This window comes from Drosophila hydei, unplaced genomic scaffold (genome assembly GCF_003285905.1).
Source record: "Drosophila hydei strain 15085-1641.00,03,60 unplaced genomic scaffold, DhydRS2 tig00000063-arrow-pilon, whole genome shotgun sequence".
NCBI classification, from domain to species: Eukaryota; Metazoa; Arthropoda; class Insecta; order Diptera; family Drosophilidae; genus Drosophila; species Drosophila hydei.
Window position 1 is genome coordinate 3755776 of NW_022045657.1, and position 26355 is coordinate 3782130.

General features: G+C 38.1%; 3 protein-coding genes across 3 annotated transcripts in view; 1 reads left to right on the forward strand and 2 right to left on the reverse strand.

Annotated features, from left to right (window-relative positions):
- LOC111600298 overlaps positions 1 to 20971 on the forward strand; it is a 47815-nt gene extending 26844 nt beyond the window's left edge. Inside the window, exon 3 of the mRNA XM_023316353.2 lies at positions 16973 to 20971. Within this exon, the coding sequence (XP_023172121.2) occupies positions 18189 to 20615 (2427 nt within the window). The 5' untranslated portion in view covers positions 16973 to 18188 and the 3' untranslated portion in view covers positions 20616 to 20971. The remainder of the gene's footprint in view (positions 1 to 16972) is intronic.
- On the reverse strand, positions 4706 to 6029 carry LOC111600299 (antichymotrypsin-2-like). The gene has a single exon (XM_023316354.2). The coding sequence runs from the start codon at positions 5973 to 5975 to the stop codon at positions 4758 to 4760; it is 1218 nt and encodes a 405-aa protein (XP_023172122.2). The 5' UTR covers positions 5976 to 6029; the 3' UTR covers positions 4706 to 4757.
- On the reverse strand, positions 9202 to 10502 carry LOC111600300 (antichymotrypsin-2-like). The gene has a single exon (XM_023316355.2). It carries the CDS (start codon positions 10426 to 10428, stop codon positions 9217 to 9219), a length of 1212 nt encoding a protein of 403 aa, XP_023172123.2. The 5' UTR covers positions 10429 to 10502; the 3' UTR covers positions 9202 to 9216.
- Positions 20972 to 26355: the final 5384 nt, after the last annotated feature.

The window sequence follows — 26355 nt, forward strand, 5'->3', positions numbered from 1 at the left end:
CATTTGTGTGTCATTATTGTTGATGTTGTTGCCCAACGTGCTGGCCAAAAAGTCAAAGTTAGCCTCGCACATCACAGTTTGACACGGCTGCGGATCTGCCTCCTTCGTTTGGATAGATGAATGCCTTGCGGTATGTTGGGCGTTAACGTTCGACGTTCGACGTTCAACGTTCGACATTCAACATTCGACGTTGGCGTTGTCGTTGACGTTGACGTTGACGCTTGCCGGCCGGATTGCCCTTGTTTTCCTTCATGTCATATCGATTTTCAAATTTGCGGCCAGCTCCAATTGTACCTCGTGTCCAAGTGTCATTTGGCTGACGGAACTCGTGTTTGCGAAATTGTCGCTTGTCACTGTTCTTGTATTTCATTTCATTTTTCTTTTATTCTGATTCCCTTGTTGGCTTGAAGGTGTTAACTTTATCACACGGCCCCAGCCGAACTCTCTTATTTATTTTCTTGTTTTGCATATTTCAATTGTATTTCGTGTACACACAATATAAACACTTCGCATTTTTTATCTGTTTATTTTTTCTTTCCATTTCACAGAAATGAAAAGCAATTTGATATGCCAAGAAAATTTGAAATACGTTTAAACTCATTTGCGAGGCATTGCAACATTTATATAATTTGTGTTAAATGACATTTTTTGAAGGAAATAGAAGGAGGAGATGCACAAATATAACCGAACAGCATATGCTCTTTTAATGCTCATGTTGTAAATATGTTACTCAACAGTTATCGACAGTTTAGTTTTTAAATGAAAAACTCTTAATATCATGATAAAATATATTATAAGCTCTAACACCATTTTCTATTTTTAGTTCAATTATTTGTTGATCCGATATCTTTGATACAGTTAAACGATTTCTTTACTTTAACAGCTCTTTATTATTGTTAAAACAAGCATACATAATTCATCTCAAAAGCCTAATACCCAGTCAGGGCTTAATATCTAAATTCTCTTGTCTTTTGGTTTGGCACGTACCGTTCCAGTGAATGTCGCAGTTAAGAATAATTTGAGCATTGCTTTTGTGATTTTCCTGCAATGTAAGTCTTATTAAAAAGTACAATGGACATGAATGATAAATATTTGCAGAATATTAACTTTTTGATTGGGAATTTAATAAACGCTGGTGCTGTAATGGAATATTACTCCAGAGAAGCCATTGAACTATTCAAGGCTCGTTAGAGATAAGTTGTAGATATACTATGTTATCTGTTACTGTATTATATTTACAGTTGATTTTTTTCTTTCAAATTGAAATGGGCGTTGACTTGGTGCATTTTTCTTTCCTCTCTCCGTCTAGTCAGTTTCAGCTTAGCTCATTGATTTATAAATCGCAGCTAACTTGTTTAGCTTAGCTCTCAGCCGGGTAAGTACTTGGCCAATAACTGCTAGATAAATGCCTGATAACCGGTTATTAGGTATAAGTAATGAGGGTTAATCTTTGTTAATACTCTCACTGCCCGGCTTCCATATCCGGTTGGCCCATTAGCTCTTAATTACAGTAATTGCAGCTCTCTGAATATGCATTTTGGTATTGGTTCAGCGGGTCCAAATGTTCGGAAATATTCTAGAAACTCTACGTCAAATGGCTAAAGTTTAAGTGCTGATGCGAGTAATTTGTCAGTAACTTAAATTCATAAGAGTCCAAGGAACAGTTTCTATCGCGATTTCAAATGCGGTTCGTTGTAATTTTTAGTTTTCTGATTTGCCTTTTTGCAACGCTGCAATTTTCCGCACGATTGCAACTTATGACTGCAAAGTCAATTATTATAGCTGGCAATCGGGTAATTCAAAGCTCTGACTAACACGCTTTTCGGCATAGAATCTAGTGCATTGAACCCGAGTGCCAAGTTTGAGAAAACAATTCAATTATGGCCACAATTACGAGTTCGTTTTCGATTATACGCCCTATTGATACGTCACATAGCTCACAACAACAACAACAACAATAAAATTATAAGCAAATTGCCTGCTAATACTTTTGTAGTTACAAATATTTAGCTCTACTCTATAGGAAGGCAATTTGAATATTTTCATTTAACTTGGCTTAAACTTAATTTAAATAACAATTATAGTTATCGTTTGCGCCAAATTGTTCTCAAATTGTAAAAGTCATGGCGAATTTTGTGAAGCAAAATCACAATTTCATTGGATTTAAAAATATTCCACTTTACTTAAAACTTTTTTATTTTTGGTCGGTTGTTCAAGTTTAAGGCAACCCTGAGCAAATAATTAAAAACTTTTATGATTACAATAAAAAATATCTTGAATTACTTTTGCACCTTTTTTTATACTTTTGGCTCGCGACCATTTGTAATTCCTAAAGATAACGAACATTTTCTAGCTACTGAATAGCACCTGCGTTCAATTACCACATAATATGAAAACGGTTATATAAAAGTAATTTGATGGATATTAGTTTGTTTTAAGGAACTAACAAAAGGGCTTTTCTAGAATGGATCAGTGTCACCGAGCAGTTTTCAATTGCCGTAGTTCATTCAAAATGCAAATTATTGAAACGTTTTTGCTTGAACGACTTTCTTGGACGCTAACGGAAATAATTATATAGTGCCAAGTGCAAAATAGTCAGGCGTTCCATGCATGGATAAAGACCTCGTCATGGCATTTACAACAACAAATAAAAGAACAAGAGCCAGTTCACAAACCGCAAAATGTTCGCGAATAATAAAAGTTGAACTTTGTAACGACTTACAAGCTTTAGTTTGCTCGGTTCAGCTAGCTCAGACAGTTAGTTAGTTGGGCATTGTTTGGCTTATAAAGGGGTTGGCCGTGTGTGTGGGTGGCTTTTGAGGCGAAACCTATGAAAAGTTGAGCATGTGTGAAAGGAAAATGAAAAAAAATCGCTGTAACTTCAAATCTCAGATGATAATTTTATTGATGTGCCACTCAATTATGATAATTTGTATAACGCTATAAATATTTGACATGGAGATGAATGTGAGTCTTTACACAATCTTATAAAAAATACTTAATCATATTCCGGCTCATGAATATGTAAATAAATTCCCAGACATTATTCAGTATATTATTTATAATCGATCCAAGTCTATCTCTGACTATATAGCGCACTGTCAAGCCCATCTAGCTGACTTTTATATATTTTTTTTAAATTTGTGCAAGATTTATGCCACTTGATGGCCTTCAGCATGGTATCTTTTTATTTAATTTTTTTTTGTTTCTTGTTCCACAGTGGCTATTAATAGCGACATCAACCTCCAAGAGGTTACAGCAACTGCAGCTCATACACATCATTTAACCAGCTGTAAATTATAAATAACAGCAAGTTGTATTTTTTATTTTTGTTAAATTGTTTTACAGGGCTGCTTAAATTGTTAAAGTGCCTGTTTGCCCTGCCAACAAGAAAAGCAACAACAAAAGTCAGCTAAATATAAAAGGGCAGCATGAAAGGCCGCGTATTTGCCAGCTGTGACCGCCAGAAACTTAACGTTTACCTTTTCTTAGCCATATTCATTATTTGGGCCAATAAAATGGGGCAGCTCATTGGGCTTAGCTGGCCGTCTACAGTCTGTTGTTATTAATTGAAGGTCAGTTACAGGCTGCACTTGTTTTTTTGGTCAAAGGCCTAACGATTGCTCGTTTCAATAAGACCATACGACTTGCCCTTAAACATTTCGATGCCCTTACAGCTGGTATTATAATTTGATCATTAAATGTGTAACACATGACGGAAAGTAGTTCAACTCTATTTAAAATATAACAATCCAATTATATATTCAAATTTTAGTCCGATATGGAAGATATGTTGTATTTTGTTCTTTTATGAGCTTTCGTGTTCCATATCCAAATTCCCACCGGAGCAAATTAGTACAAAAATAAAATTATTGATAAGTGAATTCGATATTCGCTTTGCCTTAATTGGTGGCTCAATTAATATTTTCATGTTTTTATTAGTGCCGAAGGGTGTGTCACATATTTAGATAGTTTGGCCGACATTTAGGCCAGTGTGTGCGTGCTGGCTGAAGGCTGCATGCATGTTGTTACCAAGACTGGTAGCTGACTAAGCCATAACTAATGCAAATATTTAATCAAAGTAGTTGCATATCACACAGTTAAGTATTCGCTGGCTTTTGATAAGGCCTGCTGATAAGGTGCAGGGCTGAAATCTGATTTGTATCGTAGCGTCGTTCGGTTTAATGTAAATATCACAAAATAATTTATCAAAACGAAGAATTTATCATGTCGCGCCACTCAAAAGTAATTTGACTGTCAGGCTTGCCGCCTCCAATGGTCCCATTATCACTTTCAGTCAGCAACCGCGTGCATTTCTCCGATCCCCTAGCTGCTATAAGTGATATGTGGCTTGTCTCTAGATTAGATTTGTACAAATTTTCCAATGGAAATTAACCAGCTAATGAAGTGACTCATAGTATAGCCTCCGAGATAAAAACGATCTTGTAATTGAAAGCGAAAATGTATGTCGAGATAGCAGCATGACTAGATATCTTTCCTTCGCTTAAGATTTAAGATAACACATAGTTATCTGCGTACGTTTTAGTTGATGTGAGTCTAATGCAGATCAAGTGTTTTCTACGTATTCTCAACAAGTGATTACTTATTATAATTGTGAAATTTGAAATTTGAATTTTTTTCAATAAAAAATATGTAATTTTCCTCTATAAGAGAGATAATTAAAAAACGATAAAAACTTTGTTGGTTTATAATAAATTTCTTTCATATATTTTCTCTAATCAATGTGTAAATAAGTTTTATTTTGTTGCACGTTTTCTTGGACAAGCTGACTTACAATTTTCGCATGTCTCTAAAGTATTTATTGAATCCGAAGATGTAAGTTTAAGATTTCCCACGAATAGACAACCATAGACATCATCATAAATAATATAGAAAAATGGATGATCGGCATGAAATGTTTTGGGCCTCGGTGGACCTGGCATACTTCTCAAACTGACTTGCATAGAAGTAGCAGCTGCAGCTTCAGTACCCTCTTCGTTAACCTCGATGAATGCCTTGTGAATAATGTGGGACACTGTCAGCGGCTGTTCTTCTTCCAGCATTAGGTCAAATTCTGGACTGGTGAATATTTTGTCCATGCCCAGGGACTTGAAGACAGGTGTTAATTCCATAGCGAATTCAGTTTTAAATTTGGGCAGCTTGACAGATACTTTCACTTGCTCCAATTCAGATATTATACTCTCCAGTGTTGTTGATTTTAGATCCTTCTCAAGATCCTGTAATCCATCTTTTTTGTTGGGCAGTATGATTAGCATGGATAATTCAGTATCCTTGTAGGTCATCCGCAAGACTTTTGCATCTAAATTTGAGAGTTCGGCGTAGGGGTAATCATGAGTTGTGTTCATCATAGATACTTGAGAATTATTTTTCGCATCCACAAAAAAATCTTCGCTCACAGTATTTTTCTCATTAAATTTACTGTTCCATTCCCCCTTGAAGTAAAGCGCATTGATCAGCACGAGACGAGTTTCTGAGCTAAAAGAATCTGAACTGACTAGGTCTTTCAAAAGGTTATTTGTCTGCGCCTCAACCCAACCATTGATAGTATCAGCCGATTTTTTTGCATTTCTGAAATCTATATGCTCCGGAGTTGAAAGAAACTTTTGGGTCAACACTTCGCTGAAGCTCTGGAGTAAGTTATAACTGTCCATAATGTACACTTTGTTGGCCATTCGCAACACATTGTAATGCTGGTAATACTTGAGTGCATTATGAAAGCCATCAGCCAACTCATTGACATCGGTCGAGCTGAATTTGAGTCCGGCGTCCAGCTGACGGCTAGTTTCGCTATCATCCTTTACGCCCATGCGCAGCATTCCACCGCAGATTTGTACCGAAAGTGGGGAACATATTAGATTTTTATCGGGTGAAGAATGAACCAGCTTATCGTAAAAGTCTCGAGAGAACGTATCTAATGATTTTGCAAATTCTTTCTGGTCATTTTTCTCCACCATGCTTATTTAAAAATTAACGAAAAAAAAAAAATAAATAATAAATAAATAAATTCAAATAAAATTTGAATTTTGACAATTTCTGATTTTTCAGAAAATCTGAAGTAACAAAGTGAATGAGATGGAATTATGGAACGGGCTTATAAGAGAGAGAAAGAGATAGCGATAAATAAAGAAAATAAAATGTGAGAGATAAAGAGATATATTGAGTAAAAGAGAAATGGAGATAGACACAGACTACTGAAATAAATACTTCAATCAAACATATAACTTTTTGTTACATTAATGTTAATTAAATTGCATAAATTTCATCAATGCAATACAAATTGCTAACTACATTGAAGTATACACCCAATTTAATTGATCCGTTTTTGAGCTATCTAAGTTTCTTTAGAATTACGAATTTCATTTTTTGACTCATTGTTTGTCTATATGCAAATAATATCAAATATCGCTATCATAAAACTGATAATTTTCCGATGGGCGCCCAAGCTCGAGCACATCAATCAAATGGGGAAGCACTTGCAGAAATGTTGTGATATATGACTTTTAGAACACCTCAACGGTTCACTCACTGCTGGACACGTGTCTGGGCTCAGCAGTTTGGCTATCTGAGGTGAACAGTCGATTGGAGAAGGCCAGTTGTCAGTCAGCTTGATATTGGAATTTATAATTAATGTTCAATAACTTTTCAATTTAGGCACATTAGTAAAATATGACTTCCGAAATGTGTTTTCGGCTGATGTGTAAACTTGTCAATCAGCATAAATCAGACACACTTTTTCACTAGTTCTTGGCTCTAAGGTCATAAATATTTATATTCATATTATTATATATCTGAATATTACGACTAATATTTCAACATGCTCTATACACGCTGCGACACGGAACTGAATGTAGGTCAGTTTGCCTGCATGGCGTGTTGTCCAGCTATAAATAAATGCATTTTTGTTTTCATTTCTGAATTGCCTAGTAAACACAAACAGAAACAGAAACAAAAACGGAAACAGAACAGAGCAGAGCGGTGGGCACAATTTTCAATTGACTAGCGTAGGAGTCGCTGACCTTGTTGCTAAAGTGGAAAACTGGGAAAATCGGGGACAAGTCCACACGCGTCAGAAGTGTGGCCACTGCCAAGCCATTGGCCTTAAGCATGTGATGTGACAATTGTTCAGACTCTAGCTTAAATAAAGCCATCGACTGATTCTCTTTTTGTCTGTGTTTGAGTTATCCTGCAAACATTTTTATGTCAAATAATATTCCAGCATGAGCATGAGCTGTAGACCGCGAACTGCGTGTGCCGCAGGCATCTCTATTGTCTATGGCCACTCGCATGTGCAAACACTTTGACCTCGACGTGGCCAGTGGCGAACATTTGCTATATTTTCTTCTTTTTTATTATTTGCATTTTTATTATACCCAGCAGTTAAGGAGGGAGCCGAACAGACATTTTATTTACTTGGCGAACTCTTTATATAGTCAAGTAATAGAATTAATTGAAAGCTACTTAGAAGCGTCTTTAAATTTGGTTTTGGACACGTATTACGGCTGATCCACTTTAATATAAAATTCTTTTTCAGCTGTACCATGTTTATTTACTGAGTATCTTCGAGTTCGGCATAATAATTTACACTCATTCTTTTCTGTCGTTTGGGGTAATTGGATGCTAGTAGCCAAAATCGTACATCGTCTGCCCCAGCCCAAAAAGTGCAGTGAACTCGTTCGTTTGAAACGTTGTGCACTTTTTACATAAATTCGAGACGATCCACATAGCAGAGCACCGCCTAAAGTGACACACTGAAAGGGCTGCTAATGAGATATGGATAATGTAATAATAGAGCTCTGACAGGTTGTCTATGGGCACACAGGTGTCACAGCACTCGCCCCTCGGCACTCAATACCCATCAAGCCATCGCCCACAGCTTGTCATCATCAATTGCATTAAACCCTAATCAATGGCTCGGATATATGACCTGATTGTTGCCATTTGGTATTGGCCTTTGGTTAGACCTGAACATCCAGAGCCCTGCTGATAAGCGTATTGTTGTTGCCAGCTGTGGTTTTCGCACAATTAAGTAAGTTTCAAGTGGTTTGCACCTGGCGCTGAGTTCCCTTAGTTTAAGTAACTTTTAAAGCTGTAATTGGTTAATTATTTTGCTTGAGGGTCGGCAACTGTTATATTGGCTTGCAAAATGTTAGCCAATACCAAGGCCAATCCATTTGGGTCAATTGGCAGCTGTTTTGGATTATAGAACCGAGAGTCTCAATGCGCTAGTTAGTGTAAACTGTAATTATAATTACAATATACAAATGTGGGCTGCGGTATTACATGGAATAAATGCATAAATTCAGTTGAATAATTAATTGGTCTGCATTACATGATTAATTGGAAATTATGAAAAAATATAATCCATGTAATAAATGCATTATAAGTACACAGTGTATATGTATGCTTACGCAGAAGTATGATCAAGCATATATCTTATGGAATCGTAGGTGCTTTTATATGCCTGTTACTTACTTTTTGAAAACAACACAATATCCGTGACCTCGTGCTATAGAAAGTTCCCCGTTTATAGTACCTATTCCATAGTTAACATAGGAGTTAATCATATCTCTGATTGTACTCATTATTATTGTTACAATCGACCTGCTATCGGCTAAAGACTAGACTATATATGCATATCTTATTGAAAGATCTTTCGTTGCAGTCTGTTAGTTCGTCATGGTATGCACTTGCTCAGGTTTTTAAGCTGTTATGCTGCGTAATTGCGACAGATTGATTATCTTTCTCAAGTCATTGTGTAGCAAGTCATTCTGTAGATCTCATTAGCGGAAAGAGTAACTGAATCTACATAACTGGAGAATTTCTGTACGTTTCTGTTAATACTTTACTACCGCTATATCAAATTATACAATCACGAACTCCCATTAGGCATTTTGAATCAGAGATGAGAGCGTAGTACAGAGTGGAGCCATATACCTGAGAATACAGCACTAATCGCTTAGACGGAGTTAAGTCTTTAATTTGAGTTATAAATGGCATTGACAAGGTCATCGTAATTTCTCATATTTGTTGGAGTAGAAAGCTGTCATTAACTATTAAAATTGCTTTGATTCTTTTCATGCTTTTAACCCTAACCGATAAACACAACAGAACTTCACAATATTTTTAGCCTCTGTGTTTTATTGATTTTTACATTTAGTTATTCCTTTTTTTTTATTTGAAACATGTCACTATATATTATTTTTTTGCCCTTAATCTTGGACAAGCTGACTTACAGGGTTCGCAGAATTCTGAAGCATTTGTTGAAATTAAATCTTTATGCTTAAGATTTCCCGTGAAAAGACATCCATAGATTTCATCATAAATAATATAGTAAAATGGATGATTGGCATGAAATAGTTTCGGATCATGGTTCATGCTAAGAAAAACCACGTTAACGGAAGTCGCAGCTGCAGCTTCGGTACCCTCTTCGTTAACCTCGATGAATGCCTTGTGGATAATTTGCGACACTGTCAGCGGCTGCTTCATCTCCAGCATTTTGTCAAATTCTGCACTAGTAAATATTTTGTCCATGCCCAGGGACTTGAAGACAGGTGTTAATTCCATAGCGAATTCAGTTTTAAATTTGGGCAGTTTGACAGATACTTTCACTTGCTCCAATTCAGATATTATGCTCTTCAGGGTTGTTGATTTTAGAGCCTTCTCAAGGTCCGCTAAGCCATCTTTTTTGTTGGGCAGTATGACCAGCATGAACAATTTAGAATCCTTATAGGCCATACGCAAGGCTGTCGCATTTAAATTTGAGAGTTCCGCATAGAAGTAATCGTGGAATGAATTCATCATTGATACTTGAATATTGTTTTTCGCATCCACGTAAAAATCTTCATTCTCCGTTTCGCTCCGGTCGAATTTAATAACCCATTCACCCTTGAAGTAAATCGCATTGATCAGCACGAGACGAGTTTCTGAGCTGAAAGAATCTGAACTGACTAGGTCTTTCAAAAGGTTATTTGTCTGAGACTCAACCCAGCCATTGATAGTATCAGCCGATTTTTTGGCATTTCTGAAATCAATATGCTCGGGGGATGTAAGGAACTTTTGTGTCAGTACATCGCTAAATCCGTGACGTACGTGAATACTGTCCATAATGTAAACTTTGTTGGCCATTCGCAACACACTGTACCGCTGATAATACTTGAGTGCATTATGAAAGCCATCAGCCATCTCATTGACATCGGTCGAGCTGAATTTGAGTCCGGCGTCCAACTGACGGCTAGTTTCGCTATCATCCTTTACGCCCATGCGCAGCATTCCACCGCAGATTTGTACCGAAAGCGGGGAACATATTAGATTTCTATCGGGTGACAAACGAACCAGCTTCTGATAAAAGTCTCGAGAGAATGTATCTAATGAATCCGAAAACTGTTTTTGGCCATTTTTCTTTACCATGCTTATATACAAATTAAAAAATAAACACTAGTTATATTTTAATTTTGACTATTTGTGATTATTTCAGAATTACAAAGTGAGTGCGATTGAGTGGAATTATAAATATTGCTTAGTGGAGATAGAGAGAGAGAAGCTAAGAGAAGGAGATAGAGATAGGAAAAGAGAGAGAGATATAAAAATAGAATGCAGAGAGGGACAGAATGGGAAAGAGGAAAAGACAGCAGACACAAAGGGACAGTGGGTATTTTCGAACTCTGGATACGCAACAGATTAAATTATAAATAGTTAAATCTAAATATGATGTGCACTTTTTATACCTGGGTTATTTAATTAATTTAATTCATTGTCCACAAATTCTTTTATGCTCATCAGTTCACATATGGAAATCGTCAGCTACATTTAAATATATGCTCAATTTAATTGATCCGTTTTTAAGCTTTCCCACTTTTTCTATCATATTGATTATTTTAATTCCACGTTGGGAATTCCATTGAATTTCTGTATGCAAATTTGAGTATATCAAATTTCGTTATCATAAAACGGAAAATGTTCCGGTGCGTGCTCTAAGCTCGAGCACTTCACTCAAATGGGAGGGCAGCAGTTGCAGTAATGTTGTGTATATAACTTTCAGAGAGCCCTAACGATTCACTGAGCTATTGCATATTTAATTCGTATTTACATTTAGTTACACTTAGTGGTTTTATTTTTCCACCGGCCAATAGGAAAAAGTAAAAAAAAAACGTCACTTACACTCCGCCAGACGATGATTGTGAATCAATGACAGGCAGACGACAACAACGACAGCAACAATGAAGCAACTCATTGGCAACGATGCTAATGTGTTTGTTATTGTTTATCGCTATATTTTTTTTTGCTTTTCTGTTGGCTATTGTCGTGCTGGCGAGTTAACGAGCTAATGGAAAAGTTTATACTAGAACCTATAAAGATGGGGCACACACTAGCGCTCACTCCTCCCAATCGTGCCCGAGTCTGATGTGTAATATTGTTCGTTGTAAGTTTCCATGTTTCAAGTTTGAATTACAATTTTTTAGCTACAATTTTTTGAGCCGCGCACATTAAATTAATGCAAAAAGTGGAGATCAACGATCTTAAGCAGTATGTATAATATTGATCATTATATGAAGTCAAGCTGCTGAGGCGTATGTATAATATACATCATTATAAGAAGTCAAAGTTCTGCGGCGTATGTATAATATACATCATTATAAGATGCCAAAAGGTTAAGTTAAACACTTTTATAGTACGAACATATGTTCGTATCTAGTACAATATCGTACGATTACGACGAAAACTGTAAAGATGCAAATATTTATGTGTCTTCCACAAGTATTCTCAAAATGAAATGGAAATCAAGCTAGAAGTACGATAATGAGAGAGGGCTAGTAAAGAGACATATTAGTTGATGAAAAGTATACAAATTAAATGCTCAGAGATGGTAGCTTTGATTATAGGGCATCTGTAAGTCAACTATTTATTATTAGACATATCTTTCGTTTCGTTTCGTTCAACGATGACAAAGTTCCTAAGCTCAGATAAAAAGTTGTGCCAATATTTGTCTTTTTGCCATCGCCTTTGATAAAGCCGCATTTTATTCAATTATAGGCGGATAAAAAGAGCGTATCACATAAATACCTACTTATATATAACTTCGCATGCATGTCTATACCCAATACAATAGCCGGAGCAAACTTTTGCCGGACAGTGTAAGCAGTTGGGGGTGTCGAGTTAATTAAATTGGATTTATGTTAATGGTATTGGGAGTTGTGTATCGAAAGCTGCTGTTCGTTTTTTCTTATTGACCGTAGTTCGTTATTTTCTTTATCAGGCTTAAGCAAAAACCAAATCGAAATCTTATCAACACTCGAGACACTGAACCAAAGACTGATGTAACGCAGCTGAATGCTTTAACGAGCACTTATATCTATATAGGTGTATATATATTTATATTTGGACATTTGTCATGCTGTCTGACACACGTCTGACTTGTGCCTTGGAGGTGTGGCACCCTGTCACTGTCAATTAGCCGAGGCTTAGACTAAAAGTTGTAGAAACATGCTTATTTGACACCGGAAAAGAACAACGTGTGAAATTAATTAGCGTTCGGTTGAGGAAATGCGACGTACAAAGACCTTATTATGGATTATAACAAATCATGTATTGGCTTATCACAAATTATACGCAGTTTAAAATGCAGCTTTGTACTATTTGTACTCGTGGTATAATCCCATAATACCTTAAGCCTTAAGAAGAAGTTTAAAAGATTACAAACTAACTAACTAACCCACCTATAAGTCTACATTAGATAATCGAATGATTACTGCCTATATTAGTGACACGCTTAAGAATAAATCACAAAGAGAAATGTCAATTGATCATGCGAGCGAGGCAGCAAAAAGCAGTAACTATCTATTCCTCACGAATGCCTCAAATAAAGAATTTGAAAATATGAGGTACAGAGGGATAGCAAAGGAGAGAGAGAGAGAGAGAGATGGGAGAGGCGCCAAGAACTCATTAACGTTTACGAACAACTGGAAAGCGAAAATCTGAGAGAGCTTATGGAACTTTCTCTTGAGCAAATTAGCTATATACATGTGTATAAAAATATATATATATATATTTTTCAATTATTAATATAAGAAATATACAGTTGGCGGCTCGTTAATGCGCGCAAAAGTTCATCCATTAAAGTGCAAATTTTTTCCAGCACACGCCAATTTCATTTCAATCACCGCAAATGCAAATCACATGTTCAACAATAATTCAAGAGAATATTTGTGAATGTGGTGTGCCAGGTACATAGAATCAATATAATTTTCAATTATTAAAGGCTTATTTCAAGAGCTTATTTGCGGCTCAACAGAGCGCAGATCACATTGCAATCAACGGCCAGGTGAGTCCCATGCAAGAAAGTGGAATCATCGTGACCGTTGCGATAATTGCGACAAGCTCAAGGACACCTCACGTAACAAGACTTATAGTCCAGTCTTATAGGCAGTCTGGCTCTATATATATGTGCATAAAAAATATATTAATGTCTGTTGTCTGACCATTTTTAGGCTGTGGTAGGGGCGCACGGGGCATTGTGTGTAAATATTGGAAGGTAACAGCAGCGAAAAGAAAAACGATATAAGGAATTTCACGCCCATTTTCAGTGCGAAATATTGTCAGCCTCAAATATGGGTTAAATATCATTTATATCAAATTTATTTATGGGCTCATGAGGCTTAAGTGCCTCAATTTGTACGATAGCGGGACAGACGATCGATACGACGCGGCCAGCCAGTCCAAAAATGAGTGCAAAACTTTATATTTAAATATCAGGCTGCAGTCCACATATGAACGTCAAAAGTGACGTCACGTTTTAAGAGAGAGAGAGACAACGAGAGAGAGAATGAGCGGAAAAATATGTAAATATATATATATATGTTTATATAAAAGAGCAAAAGCTTAAAACCGGCTTTATACGTGGAACATTGACAGTTGAATGTTGTTGTTGTTGGTGTTTTTGGTGTTGTTGTTGGTGTCGTTGCTGTTGCACTCGTTCGCCTTGCGTGAGCCATAGTTTTTGTGTTCTTTGTGCTGGGATTCACAAGCTGAGCCGTTGTTCGCAACAGGTTCATATTGGCTCCATCTAGAGCGCCTTGTTAAGCGTATCACGTGCTGAGTAAATCCCCATCAAAATAATGCCGAGCCTCTTTAACCAAATTTTGATTGCTCATGCAGACGCAGATGGCGACTTTGTTTTTAACTTCTTGCTATAATTTGTGGTTAAAGCTTTGTGGACCTGGCTAAATATGTTTTTGTGCTTACGCGGCGTATGCGCCATCTAAGAGTGGGAGGACTGTGGGGTGAGGCTCTCCACCTGATTGAGTTTACTCATGCTTCATGCTTTATCTTAATGCTGTTTCTTGCCAAGTCATGCAAATGAGCGCATTCTCAGTGACTTGTTTACACGCTCCAACTGTTAGACCAGCTATCGAAAGGCTGCGCAACTGTTTCTTCAGAAATATACATATGTATGGGTATATATGTGTTGGAAAAAAACACACTTCAATTCGTCTCACCAGACCGAGATAAACAAAAGCCCAGCCAGACACTTAGACACTTAGTCAGTGAGTTTGAGCTGTCTTCGTCTTTTGAATGCAATTTATGCAGTTCGATTCTGGTTTTCGCTGATTTAGTTTAAATTGTATAAATCAGACGTTATTTGACCTAAGCCCCAACACCCTCAAGCTATAAAAAAGCAAAGCTGCCATTCAACACTTATAATCTATACAATATTTGATCAAGTGCAAACTGCCTTTGTTCCGTTGCATTATCTGTCAATAAAAATGTTATAGAGCCGCATCAGCTTAGACGCGCTGATAAGCACTAGGAAACAAGCGAAAATATAAGTAGAAATAAAGCAGCGAGTATCTTACGTTTGTTAGGTACTCTGCTTTCAATGTAAATTAGTGATCAAAAATATATATATTGACTATTTTTAAGGAAAGGTCCTGACAACAATTTGTGCTTTCATCTCGTAACAAGCTTTTATTTGAATTAATTTTGTAACTTGGCCTGACTAACGTTGGCATCTTGTGGATTTCTTCTGTCTGCTGCACTTTTCTATCAAAGATTCTGCTTCAACCAAATATACCTTTTTTGCATTGCCATTGAACAGAGAATAAGAAAAACAATTTTGATTTCGAGCAAAGCCGTGTACAGATAGAGCACTTTGTGTTTATTAATACATATGAATACGTATAAGTACGTACGTCCGTCTTTGCCTTGATTTACTTTTCGCGTCAATATTTGCTTTCCATAAACTGCTGAGCTGCTGCTGACTGAAAAGTGTACAAAGCAAGCGTTAAATTCACACCCCTTAAATGCCGTTTAACTAGATTAACTAAGTGCTTGAAAATATTCAAATCTAATATATATACAGATTACGTTGATCTTTAGCAAATTGTCCATTTGGCCTTTTCTCGCCCTCTGTTGACACAGCATTCGGAGACGCGTTTCAGTTCGTGTGTGTAATCGATTGGGGCGTGTCTTCAAAGCGAAACAGACGCTTGGAGATAAGGCTCAAAATGTTTGGGTTTTGGCAGAGTTTGTTCTATTGCTCGATGTAGGGTATTTAGGATAGGCCTTTATGAATTCTGTAACGTTTTATTTAATTTTAGAGCTAAATGCTTGAATTAGGATACAACTTTTGAGGTAAAACTTGAGATGTTGGCACAGAGACAGTCACACTCCCTGAGTCTCTCTCTCTCTCTCTCTGTCTGTCTGTCGTACTCTTTTTCTTACGAAGAAGGAGAAAGTGAACAATATGGAATTTAATATTGATATTTTTTCTTTTTGTTTGGTATTACAAGACATTTTGATGGCATGCCTTGAGCAAGCCACCTAGTTCGGAGAGATAGCTCAACAAATACTCTTGGCAAAAACGGCTCTTTGCAAATATTGTTTGTTGCCGAAAATTAAGAGCTGCGGCTCCATTGCAAACTTGCAACTTCTTGTTCCATCACGTCTCTCTTGACTCAATGTACTCTGCCTCGTGCTTAAGTAGGGCATGTAAACGGCGCTTTAGTCCGGACGTAAAAACGAAATAATTTTTGTTTACATTTCACAGTCGCTGGTCGCGTGTTCAATGCTCCCATGATGTTCGACTCTGATCACATTTGCCCAGACAGCCGAATATATATATATATTTGGATATATAATCGCTCAGTATGGAAACTGGTCGAACGATAGAACGCAGCTCGGATGAGCTCATGTGCCCGGGGTGTTGGGGACTTGCCGCTGTGGGTTCAAAGTTGTGCCGTTCGAGTGGACATGTCGCAGTCAGCTGATAGTCATAAGTTGCTTTGTTGAAGAGCTGATGCGTAGTAGTGAAGACGTGCTAGTTAAGCCCAGTCAATAATTGTAAATTCACTTAATTGGGGTTTTCGAAACATGTGGCTGTTGAGTGCTGCATGGCTAGAAAAATATCTGTGAATCAAATAAAAAACTCCAGATGAATATAAATATATATTTGTAACTTTAAGATATGTTATATTTTTTGTGTAATATTCTTTCTCTTTCGTCAGAGCTATGCATGTTCACACAATGCTGAAATACTTTTACCTACAGTGCGTTCTTATTGCTTATCAATAGCTGGTCATTGTTTGTGATTTGCAGATAAGAAATGTTTACCCATTCAATGTGACATAGGGCCAACGCGTGCCTCTGCTCTTAGAAGGCCCATGCAAATATTACAAATTGACTCTCTAACTGAGTCACAGGCACACGATTATATGTACACAGACTTACAACCACATAAATATATATGCATTACTTCTGTGTATATGTGCTGTGTCATGGTCCGAAGCCTGTTGATATTTATTTTTAATTTCACAATCAAAACAGAAAACGTAAATTGTTAATTTACATATTTTTTTTTTAATATTTATTGTTTTTGTATTATTTATATTATTATGAAAATAGCGCAAGGGAGTCTCTTATCTCATAATTTGACGTACCATCTCTTTCTCTCTTCCAGCTGCGGGTCTGAGAATTTCATCAGCTGTTTCGAACGGACAACAGCAGCAACTGCGGCAGCAAAATCATTGTTGACTTGCGCCTAATAAAAATGCAATTTTTATGGTTAAGAAAATAGAGCGTGGCCCATTGCATTGGATGTTGGATGTTGAACAGAACCCGAATAAAAGCTCTGGAAAATATGCCAGCGGCGACAGCAGAAACGACCGATTGTGATGTAATGAGAGCGAAGCAAAAGTGAAGCGGCTCGCCAATTGCAATTGCACAAAGATTATACAATTTGTGAGCTTGCAGCGAACTAGGACAACAGCAACAGCAGCAGACAGACTCTGCAAGCTGATAAATACCGGCTGGCAACAGCTAGCAACAATGCGGTCTGCAACAGCAGCGGCAAAAACAATAACAACAGCAACGACCGCAGCAGCAGCAGAATAGGCAGCATAAATTCAAAGTCGCTTCGGTATTAATTGAGCGGGAGCGTGGGAACTACAAATCACAGCTGCAGCAGCAATCAGCAACCAGCAAGCAGCAACAACAACGAGAACGGCGACAACAAATTGCCGCTCAGCACGCTCACAGCTCTCAATGTGCTCCGAGCACAGCAGCAACAGTTGCTGGCGCTCAGCTGAGAGCGTTCACTTCCCATATATATTTTGAGGCGTTGTGGTCGACGCACACGACAGTTGTGCTTGAAACGCTTCGTAGTGAAGATCGTGCTCGATCAACGCGCGGAAAAAGAAACAAAAAGCTTAAACAGAAAATTACAATTTATAAGGCAACAACAATTTGTTCAAACAGAAGCAAAAAGTAAACGCGAAAGATCCATAGAAATTGGAAAAATCGAAAAAGAAATTTTTTAGAAATTTTTGTTCAATATCGACGACGAGCTTCGCGCGTAAATTAGCAAGCGTTTGCAAGAAACAAGCTACAATAACAACAAACAAATTGGAAAATTAACAAGCAAAATAATAAGAAGAAAAAGACGAAAAAGTGTGCAACGTGTAAGCCAAGTGAAATTTTTTGTGCTTGTGTCTCAAAAAGCCAAACAAAAATAATTATGAAATAATATATAAAATGCAAAAAGTGACTCTCAAACTGTAAAGTGATGTGTGTGCCACAAACACAACTACAACAACAACAGCTAAAGCAACCACTAGAAAAACAGATAGAACTGTTACTAATAGCAGAGCAACAACAATTGTTGGTAGCATAAAGAAATGGCCATTGATTTTCTCATTTTGGCCCTGCTGCTCATCTCGTTCATCATCAATCTGCTGGCGCTGTGCGCATTCTGGATAACGCCGGGACTGCGCACCACAGCAAATCGTTTCACCATCAATCTGCTGATCATCAATTTGATTGGCTGCTGCATTTTGGCACCGACTCTGTTCTTGAGCGGCGTCAAAAGCTTCTCCGGGCCGGAGCAACAGCTGGTGGGCAGAAATGCGGCCGGCGACAGCATTGAGTTCTACTCGAAGCCGGGCAACCATCAGCTAACCATACGTCGTCATGGCCAACTTGTGGAGCAGGACGGCATTGTGGTGCGTCGCAATATCACCACCACCAACGGCAGCAGCAGCAGCAACAATGACAGCTCCGGCGATACCATTGAAATGATTTATAAGTGCAATGCCACGTATTGTCGCGAGCTGACTATCGATGAGCGTGGAGATGGCGGCATTGTCATCACGGAGACGGAGACTCAGGAGGATAATCTGAGTGTGCCGGTGCACAGCAGTTTCTCGTTGCCGACGGTGCAGCTGCGTTGCTGGTCCATTGACATGACCGCCGCACTGGGCGCCCTGGCGGTGCTGCTGGTGGTTGGCGACACATGGTGTGCGGTAACCGATCCGTTGCGCTATCATAGTCGGATCTCAGGCGTAAAGACATGGATATTCATCACGCTCACCTGGGCTGTGGGCATACTGTTTGGTGCGCTGTCCGCATTTCGTGTGCTCGACTTCGAGGCGGACACGTTGCTCAGCAGGCAGCGGCGCTTGGCTGCTACCTACTTCAACATCAGCAGCACAAACAGCATTTTCGGAGTGGTCTATGCCTGCGTGTACTTCATAGTGATCATTCTGTTGCCGTTTGGATTTGTCTGCGGCATGTATTGGCGCATCTTCAGCGAGGCGCGTGGCAATGGGCTGCGCATGCGCCAGAATGGCTCCTCGCCGCTGCTGCAGAGCGCTCTCAATCTGACCAATCATGCCCAGGCCACGCCCGCCACGCCCTACACGAACAGCCTGTGTGTGCACAGACATTCCATATCATCGGCCAGCTCCCACGGCGGCGGCGCCATTGTTGCTGGTGGCCTACAAATGCAGATCGACCAACGTGCACCACGTAGCTCGCCGAGCTGTTTGCGTCGTGATTCGGCTGCCAAGGTGCTGCTGCCCACCATCTCGGACGATGGCTCCGATGTGGATGTGGAGAGCAGCCATGGTATGCCGTTGATGAGCGTGCCCGAGCAGTCCTTAGCGTTATCGGATCGCAATCAGAACATTTTGCTGACTCTACAAACGGCTAGCGGGGAGATCAAGCGCAACTATTCAGCCAGGCAGCTGCCCTTGTTGGGCACGTCGTCGCAGGATTTGCGCGAGCTGCACCGTGTGCATGGTATACGTCAGGTGCACAGCTCGCCGAATCTGCACAAGTACACGGAGTTGCAACAGGATTTGGTGGGCGAGGAGTGTAGCTCGCCGCATTTGCTGCACGCCCATCGCCAGCAGGAGCAGCCGCAGATGCTGCAACAGCAGCAGCAACAATTGCCGCCACAGCAGCAGCAGCTGCACACACACTTCAGTACTGCTCGCCAACAGGCGGCAGCAGGACATGCACTTCAAATTCCCGCTATACACGCCTCGCCAAAGGCTCTCAGCTACATGAGCTCGCTGCGTCATCGCCTCAGCAATGCCAGCTCCCTGTTCAAGTACCGTGAGGAGTCCCGCGCTGCACGCATCAGCATCCTGGTCGTGGTCATGTTTGTGGTCTCCTACTTGCCCTTTGGCTTGTTGGTGCTACTACAGTCGCGCCTGTCCGCTGCGAACTTCAGTGGCTCCACACAGCTGGCCATCTTCATGATCCTGCTGGCCAATCTCAGCTCCCCCTTCATCTTCGCCTATCGCAACAAGCGCGTGCGCCGTGGCGTCAAGCGACTGTTCGGCCTGGACTCGGCCAGTGCACTGCAGCGTCACCCCAGCAGCAGCATGAAGACCAATGGCAACAGTGCGGCTGCCTCCAGTGCACCACAGTTGCAGCGCAACAGCAGCAAATTGTCGCAGTACAGCAGCAACAGCTGCAGATATCTAACGCCACAGAGCTCGTTAGTCAGTCAGTGCCAGACGGCAACGCCTGTGCATACAACACTGACACTTCGTCCGAATAGCAGCTGCAGCACCATCATCAATTTCGGTGGGCACAAAAAGGGTTCTGCGGACTCGGACGAGGTGCCCTCGCTGGAGGCAACACCACTGCGCCAGGCTCGGCCCAAGCTGCAGCGTGGCATTACGATCGTGGAGCATATACATATAGCAGCCTCGCCCACCAAGTTTCAGTCGAGGCGTGGCCTGCTGGATATGTTCTTCCGTGGATCTAAGAAGCTGCAGACAGACTGTACACAGTCGATGCCAACGGAGGTCTAGATAGCCTAATTCTAAGTAACTACTAAATATTGATTTGCTTGCTGAAGAATTCGCAGAACAGTATTCGTAACTTGTAAGTTTAGCAGAACTAAGCCAAAAAAAAACAAAGAAACAAAAATAACAAACTACAAATCTTAAGTTAATGCTGTGCTAGAAGCTTCTCATGCCAAAAGAAAAAACCACAAAACAAAACAGAAAATAACTATTTAATTTTACACAAATTTAACATATGCATGTGCTTGTCAAACTGTAAAAGGCACGGGCCGAAATCTATACGTACCTTGTAAAAAAACATTTATCCAGCTAGATAAAAACTAAAAATACAAAGATAACAACAATTGTGAAAAAGTCGCAAAGAAACAAAATGAAAATACAAAACATTTTAAAACAGTCTTAAACAAATTAAGTAAATAGCTTAAATGTTATATCAAAACGGGAATCAAGCAGCCAATTTCGAGTACCTAACAAAAGAACAGCTAAACATATGAATATTGTATATATCTACACTTAAAGAAAAAAAACAGCTACACTTGTTACGTCAATTGCTAAAGACTCTCACACACAAGAAAAAAACACAAGAAACGACACTTATTTATTTATTATTATTTAATTTCGTAAATATTTATTAATTAAACACGACAAGCTTTAACAAAAACAACAAAAAAAACACAAAACATTCTGTCTAAAACCCAACGCTAAGCATTCAATTCGTAAGCTAAGTAAATGTGCATAGCATATATATATATATATATATTACATTGTATTAATATCTATTATAGATTTTTATGTATACTATAGAACCTGGCACCTAGTGCTATATATATATTTATATATATATATATATAATATTATTTCTTGATATTGCAAGCGGCAGTTTTCATATTGAAAACTTGTTTCTGTTCTGTGCAATGTCTTCTTCTTATGTTCGCTGTCAGACCTAATTTTTTTATTTAATTTTTAAATTGTTCTTGATCATTGACCATTAAAGTCAATTTTCTTTCTAGTACTTCAGTCATTGCGTGCTAAATACCTCATTAGTTTTAATTTGAAAGAAGAATTATATAAAAAATATATATCTATTGTATTTGCCGCCTCAAATAGAAAGCTTTATAATATTTAAGTTCCATTCAGTAACATTATTTAATTTTTGTCGCCATTTGACTTGCTTACATCTAGCAAAGCCTTTTGTAACTTAAAGATACAAAATATACGCACACACACACACTCACGCACACACACATAAAAAAACAAAACCTCGAATTTATATTTCTAAAAATTTACATGAAACAAAAATTAAGATATATTTATATGTATTATTATATAAAATTATATATCTGTGTATTGTGCATGATCTGTGTGTGTAGACATCAAACAAAAAACAGTTCCCAGAAATTTCAAAACCAATTAATGTGATGCAAAGATAGAGATAGAGAGGCGGAGAGAAAGAGGTGAAAGGATGGAAAGCTAAAGAAATGTAAGGAAATGCATTCAAAAACTAACTAAACATGTATTAATAGTTTATAAATATATACAAATAATGCTATTTTTTCAATGTCAAAAGCTATTTACTATGAATGTAAACCAAAAATAAAACAAAACACAAATTCGATGTGACAAATTACCTTACAAAGTTGAAGAGCAACCGAAACGAAATGAAACCAAACTAAAAAAAAAAAAATGAAATACACAAAAAACTTAACTACAGTACAATTATAAATTGGTAGCTACAACAAGACATCAATTTTATCAAATATATTCTAGTAACGCTGCTAATTTCAAAGATGAAAAATATATTACAAAAACTTAAAAAAACTATGATATTCCAACAACAACTATTTAAATAAAAGAATATGTGTCTTAAAAATAATTAATTATTATGACTTTTTATTTTCTGGACTTTAAGTCGCTTTTTTATTAATTTTTTCTTGCAGCCAAACTTGTTCTATGTGCGACTGCCCACGCAGTCATGCACATAGATGATGTGTGTGACATAATAGAGGGTGTATTCAAAAGTTTCCAAAAAATACTTTTGAAATATCTATTAATAGAAAGAATTTCATATCACATATTTTATAGAGAAATATTCGGAGATGATGGGCATCAAGCGTGAAAAATCATTTGAAATTGTTAAGAAAAAAATAGTTTGACTGAACTTCAAAATTACTTTGAAGCTTCAAATCATTCGATCAAATCAAAGACTAAACTAAGAAGTCTTAAAGCCAGTTAAAACTGTAGCAAAAACTATTTATTAGTTAGGCAGTTAGATTGACAAGTAAACTACTTTTCTATAAGATGAACTTTATTATATTCAATAACTTATCGATCCAACCTCTGTTGGAAAACCCGACTCTTTGCCGCTCTGTGACTCGCATGCAGCACAAGAGCTCTACAACACGAACAAGCACTTGACGACGACTGTGGACTTTAGGGAGCCACGGTTCAACAATTCAATCGCGAATGCTGTGAATACTTTTTTATATACGTGACCATACTAATTGATTCATTCTGCGGGAGCTACAAAAAAACTGTTAGACTTTGCGACTGGTTTAAAATAAAATTGAAGTGAGATATGAAAAAAAAAACTAATATTTTTTCAGAACTGATTGTCACAAATGGTGGCCAGCAGCAGCTGTAAATGGGGCGTTGAGTGGTGCCGAGTGGTGACAAGTGCCGCACCACGCAATAAATAATTCACAAAGCCAACGGCTTTGCCCATTTGAAGTTCAGCTCGAACTCGTGCTCGTGCTCGTGCAGCTCGGGCTATTCATATTTGGCAGTACACGTGGCGTATGGGCGTTCTGAAATGTTTGGCAGCGTGGTTTGGCGATTAATTTCAAGTTTATTTAACGGGCAGTACCACTTGCACCACTTGATATTGCCATGAGGCGTGACTAATCACCAAGCATGTTAGCTTACCTGTGAGTCAGTCGCCTCTTAGCGCCTAAGTTTGCTATCTGTGCGATTTGCTGCATAAGGGTGACAAGCTCTGCACAAACAGAGCACACATACACCTACCTCAAATCAACATAGGCGCCGACCTCATGACCCCTCTGACACTCAGCTTCCGTCTCACAGCTCATACATAGATCCCAGCTCTCAGCTCTCAGCGGATGCGTAGCTGTCACTCAGCGAATCGGTCACCAGAACAAAAACTCAAACCCGAAAACGAAACAGAAACCGAAACCAAATGTTTATTTATTTTATGATTCACTCGATTCAACTATGCGTGAAAAAATGCCGCTCTCTCACAATTTGATACATATATGGTATATATATTTTATATATGTATAATTTATATACATATGTTATATATGGATAACAACGAAAGCAATTTTTTTGTTGGTCCGACATTTGCCAATTGTTGGGCAAAAAATTGCTGCAAAATAGAATTTCAAGTTGGATATTCGAAGCACATATATGTAGCAAAACAACAACGTTGATTTAATCTGCATTTTGATGAGCTCTTTGATGATGAGCAAAAGAAGCGTCCAATTGCTTGAATATACAACAGCAAAAAGTGTGCGAGAAAAATGGTTTCTATAGAAATTGAAGTCTAGTTGGTTATTTTAAGCAAATCGATCATATATGGAACATAAAAATCACTAAAGAAATCAATAATATAAGAGTTCTTAAATTTTATATAATCTAAGTCACTGCAAAATGTAAATGAGTTGTACAAGTTTAAATCATAATGAAACAACAAAAACTATTTTTACTATAAATAATATTTATATCGTTGGATGCAGAACTTTATGCCGTTATTACAGAAATGTTGTTTTGGCCATTATTAAATCTAAATCTAAAATGCCAATTTTCACAATCAACACATTTATTTTTAAAGACATATGGACCCATGACTCTGCTAGTCGTTAAGAGCACTAAACAGTAAATTTCTGTGTGTCAAGAAAATCTTGTAGATTATACTCACTTCAAAATAATTCTGCTTATTTATGTGTTCAGTCAACCAAAATGGACTTCATCATTACGTGTACGCCAAAAGATGGACAAAGTGCACGATGAGTTTGACGAATAAGCCCATTATTTTGATAAACCATTTTTAGAATTTGCAATTAAGCCTATTGCTAATAAAATGTCAAATCACACTGAACCAAAAGCAACTCTTATTTGGGAAACGAGTTATCAACTAAAGCAACGTTGACAACTTAACTTTGTGGCCTTCTAAATAAATATTCTATGTTAAGTTAAGTTCTAAGTTCTAAGGAAGCATTTTTATTTTATACCTAAAAAGATTTCTTATCAGACTTATTTTGTTCAGATTTTTCTTTAGCTGGAGCTTGACTGTGTGAGTGCCAAAAAGTTGGTCAACCATCACTTGATAAACATATGTTTGATTTTAATTACAAAACAATAGGAAATAGCTTGAGTTCGTATTACTGAAACTGAAGATGAAAAGTATTGCAAACAAATTATAATTCGTATATGTTGTCAGGGAATATATTTGTAATTTTAAGCTCATATATGTATTAGAAGCTCTGCTCTTAGTGACTGACTTTGAGTGCGACTTTGCAATACATTATTCAAGAAGTTTATACTCAATATTAAACCGTTAAGTGCCAAACTTGCCCCAGTTGAAGTGCCTTAAAAGTCAACTTGCTTCCGTAATGTCAAGTAAGCGATGCCAATAAAAGCCAATCCTAATTTGAATAGCTGCATAATTAAAGAAAAAATTAATAATCGTATTTTTGAACCACAGCGAGCGGACAAAAGTCCGGTATTTATATTTGTATATATATTATATTATATGCATATATATTTATATTTAGCAAGAGTCATTAGAACAAATTTGTTTGTTGGCACAGCGACACAGATTTTTGTTGGTTCGAGCTGCCGAAAAAAATAAATAAATTGAATTTAAATGCTTAAATCTGAATGAATGAGCTGAGCATTTTTTTGCTTCTCTGGTGACTGTCAGGTGAGGGAATCTGCTAAAGCATCTGGCGGGACCGTGTGGGTGGACATGCGGCTGTCAACTTGAGCAAATTGTCAGCGCTTAGACAAGGGGAAACCATTTTAAGCAGCGGCATGTGCACAAATCGGAGGATAAGAGTGCGTCAGAGCTGCGGGTCTAAGTTACAGCTGACAGCTAAGGATGCGACGACAGTAGCTAGCACTGTAAGTGGCCGATACCTGATATATAGATGGGTATTCAGTTGTATAGTGTATGCAGAGATATGTTAGATATACTCTCATGCAGATTGACTGATTAATGTTGCTATTGGCTCTGTCAGCCTACAAGCGTTTAGTTGCTCGTGTCAATGAACCGTACGGAAGTTGTGGCAGCTGTCAAAGCGTTGAACGTATGTTAGAATCGAATGGCATAAATCACAGAAGAGGCGGTGTCGCCAATCTAGTAAGCATTATCATAAATCTAATGCCGCCAATTTTGGCGATTTTCAATTTGCATGTGAACTTGAGTACAGCCGGTTTTTTTCTTGTCGAGTACGTTGACTTTGGGCACACAGAGAAGCCTTGGGCGTACTCTTCAGTTGGTTATTGCACTGGCTCTCCCCAACGGCTGATATCTGCGCCCACACCATGATTGATATATCTATCTATCTATATATACTATTCATGTGCTCAACAATTACCTTGTTTTTCCGCAGCCTGGCCAAACTAAAATTTATGACAGCTGCTCCCAAAGAGAAATTTCACTTCGGTTGCCAAAAGCAAAATGAAGTTGTAGGCTTGAAGTTGAACAGATGTGTCTAGGCACTCGTAT

Coding starts and splice junctions, on each gene's coding strand:
- LOC111600300 (XM_023316355.2), bottom strand. CDS start 10,428: ATGGTAAAGAAAAATGGCCAAAAACAGTTTTCGGATTCATTAGATACA.
- LOC111600299 (XM_023316354.2), bottom strand. CDS start 5,975: ATGGTGGAGAAAAATGACCAGAAAGAATTTGCAAAATCATTAGATACG.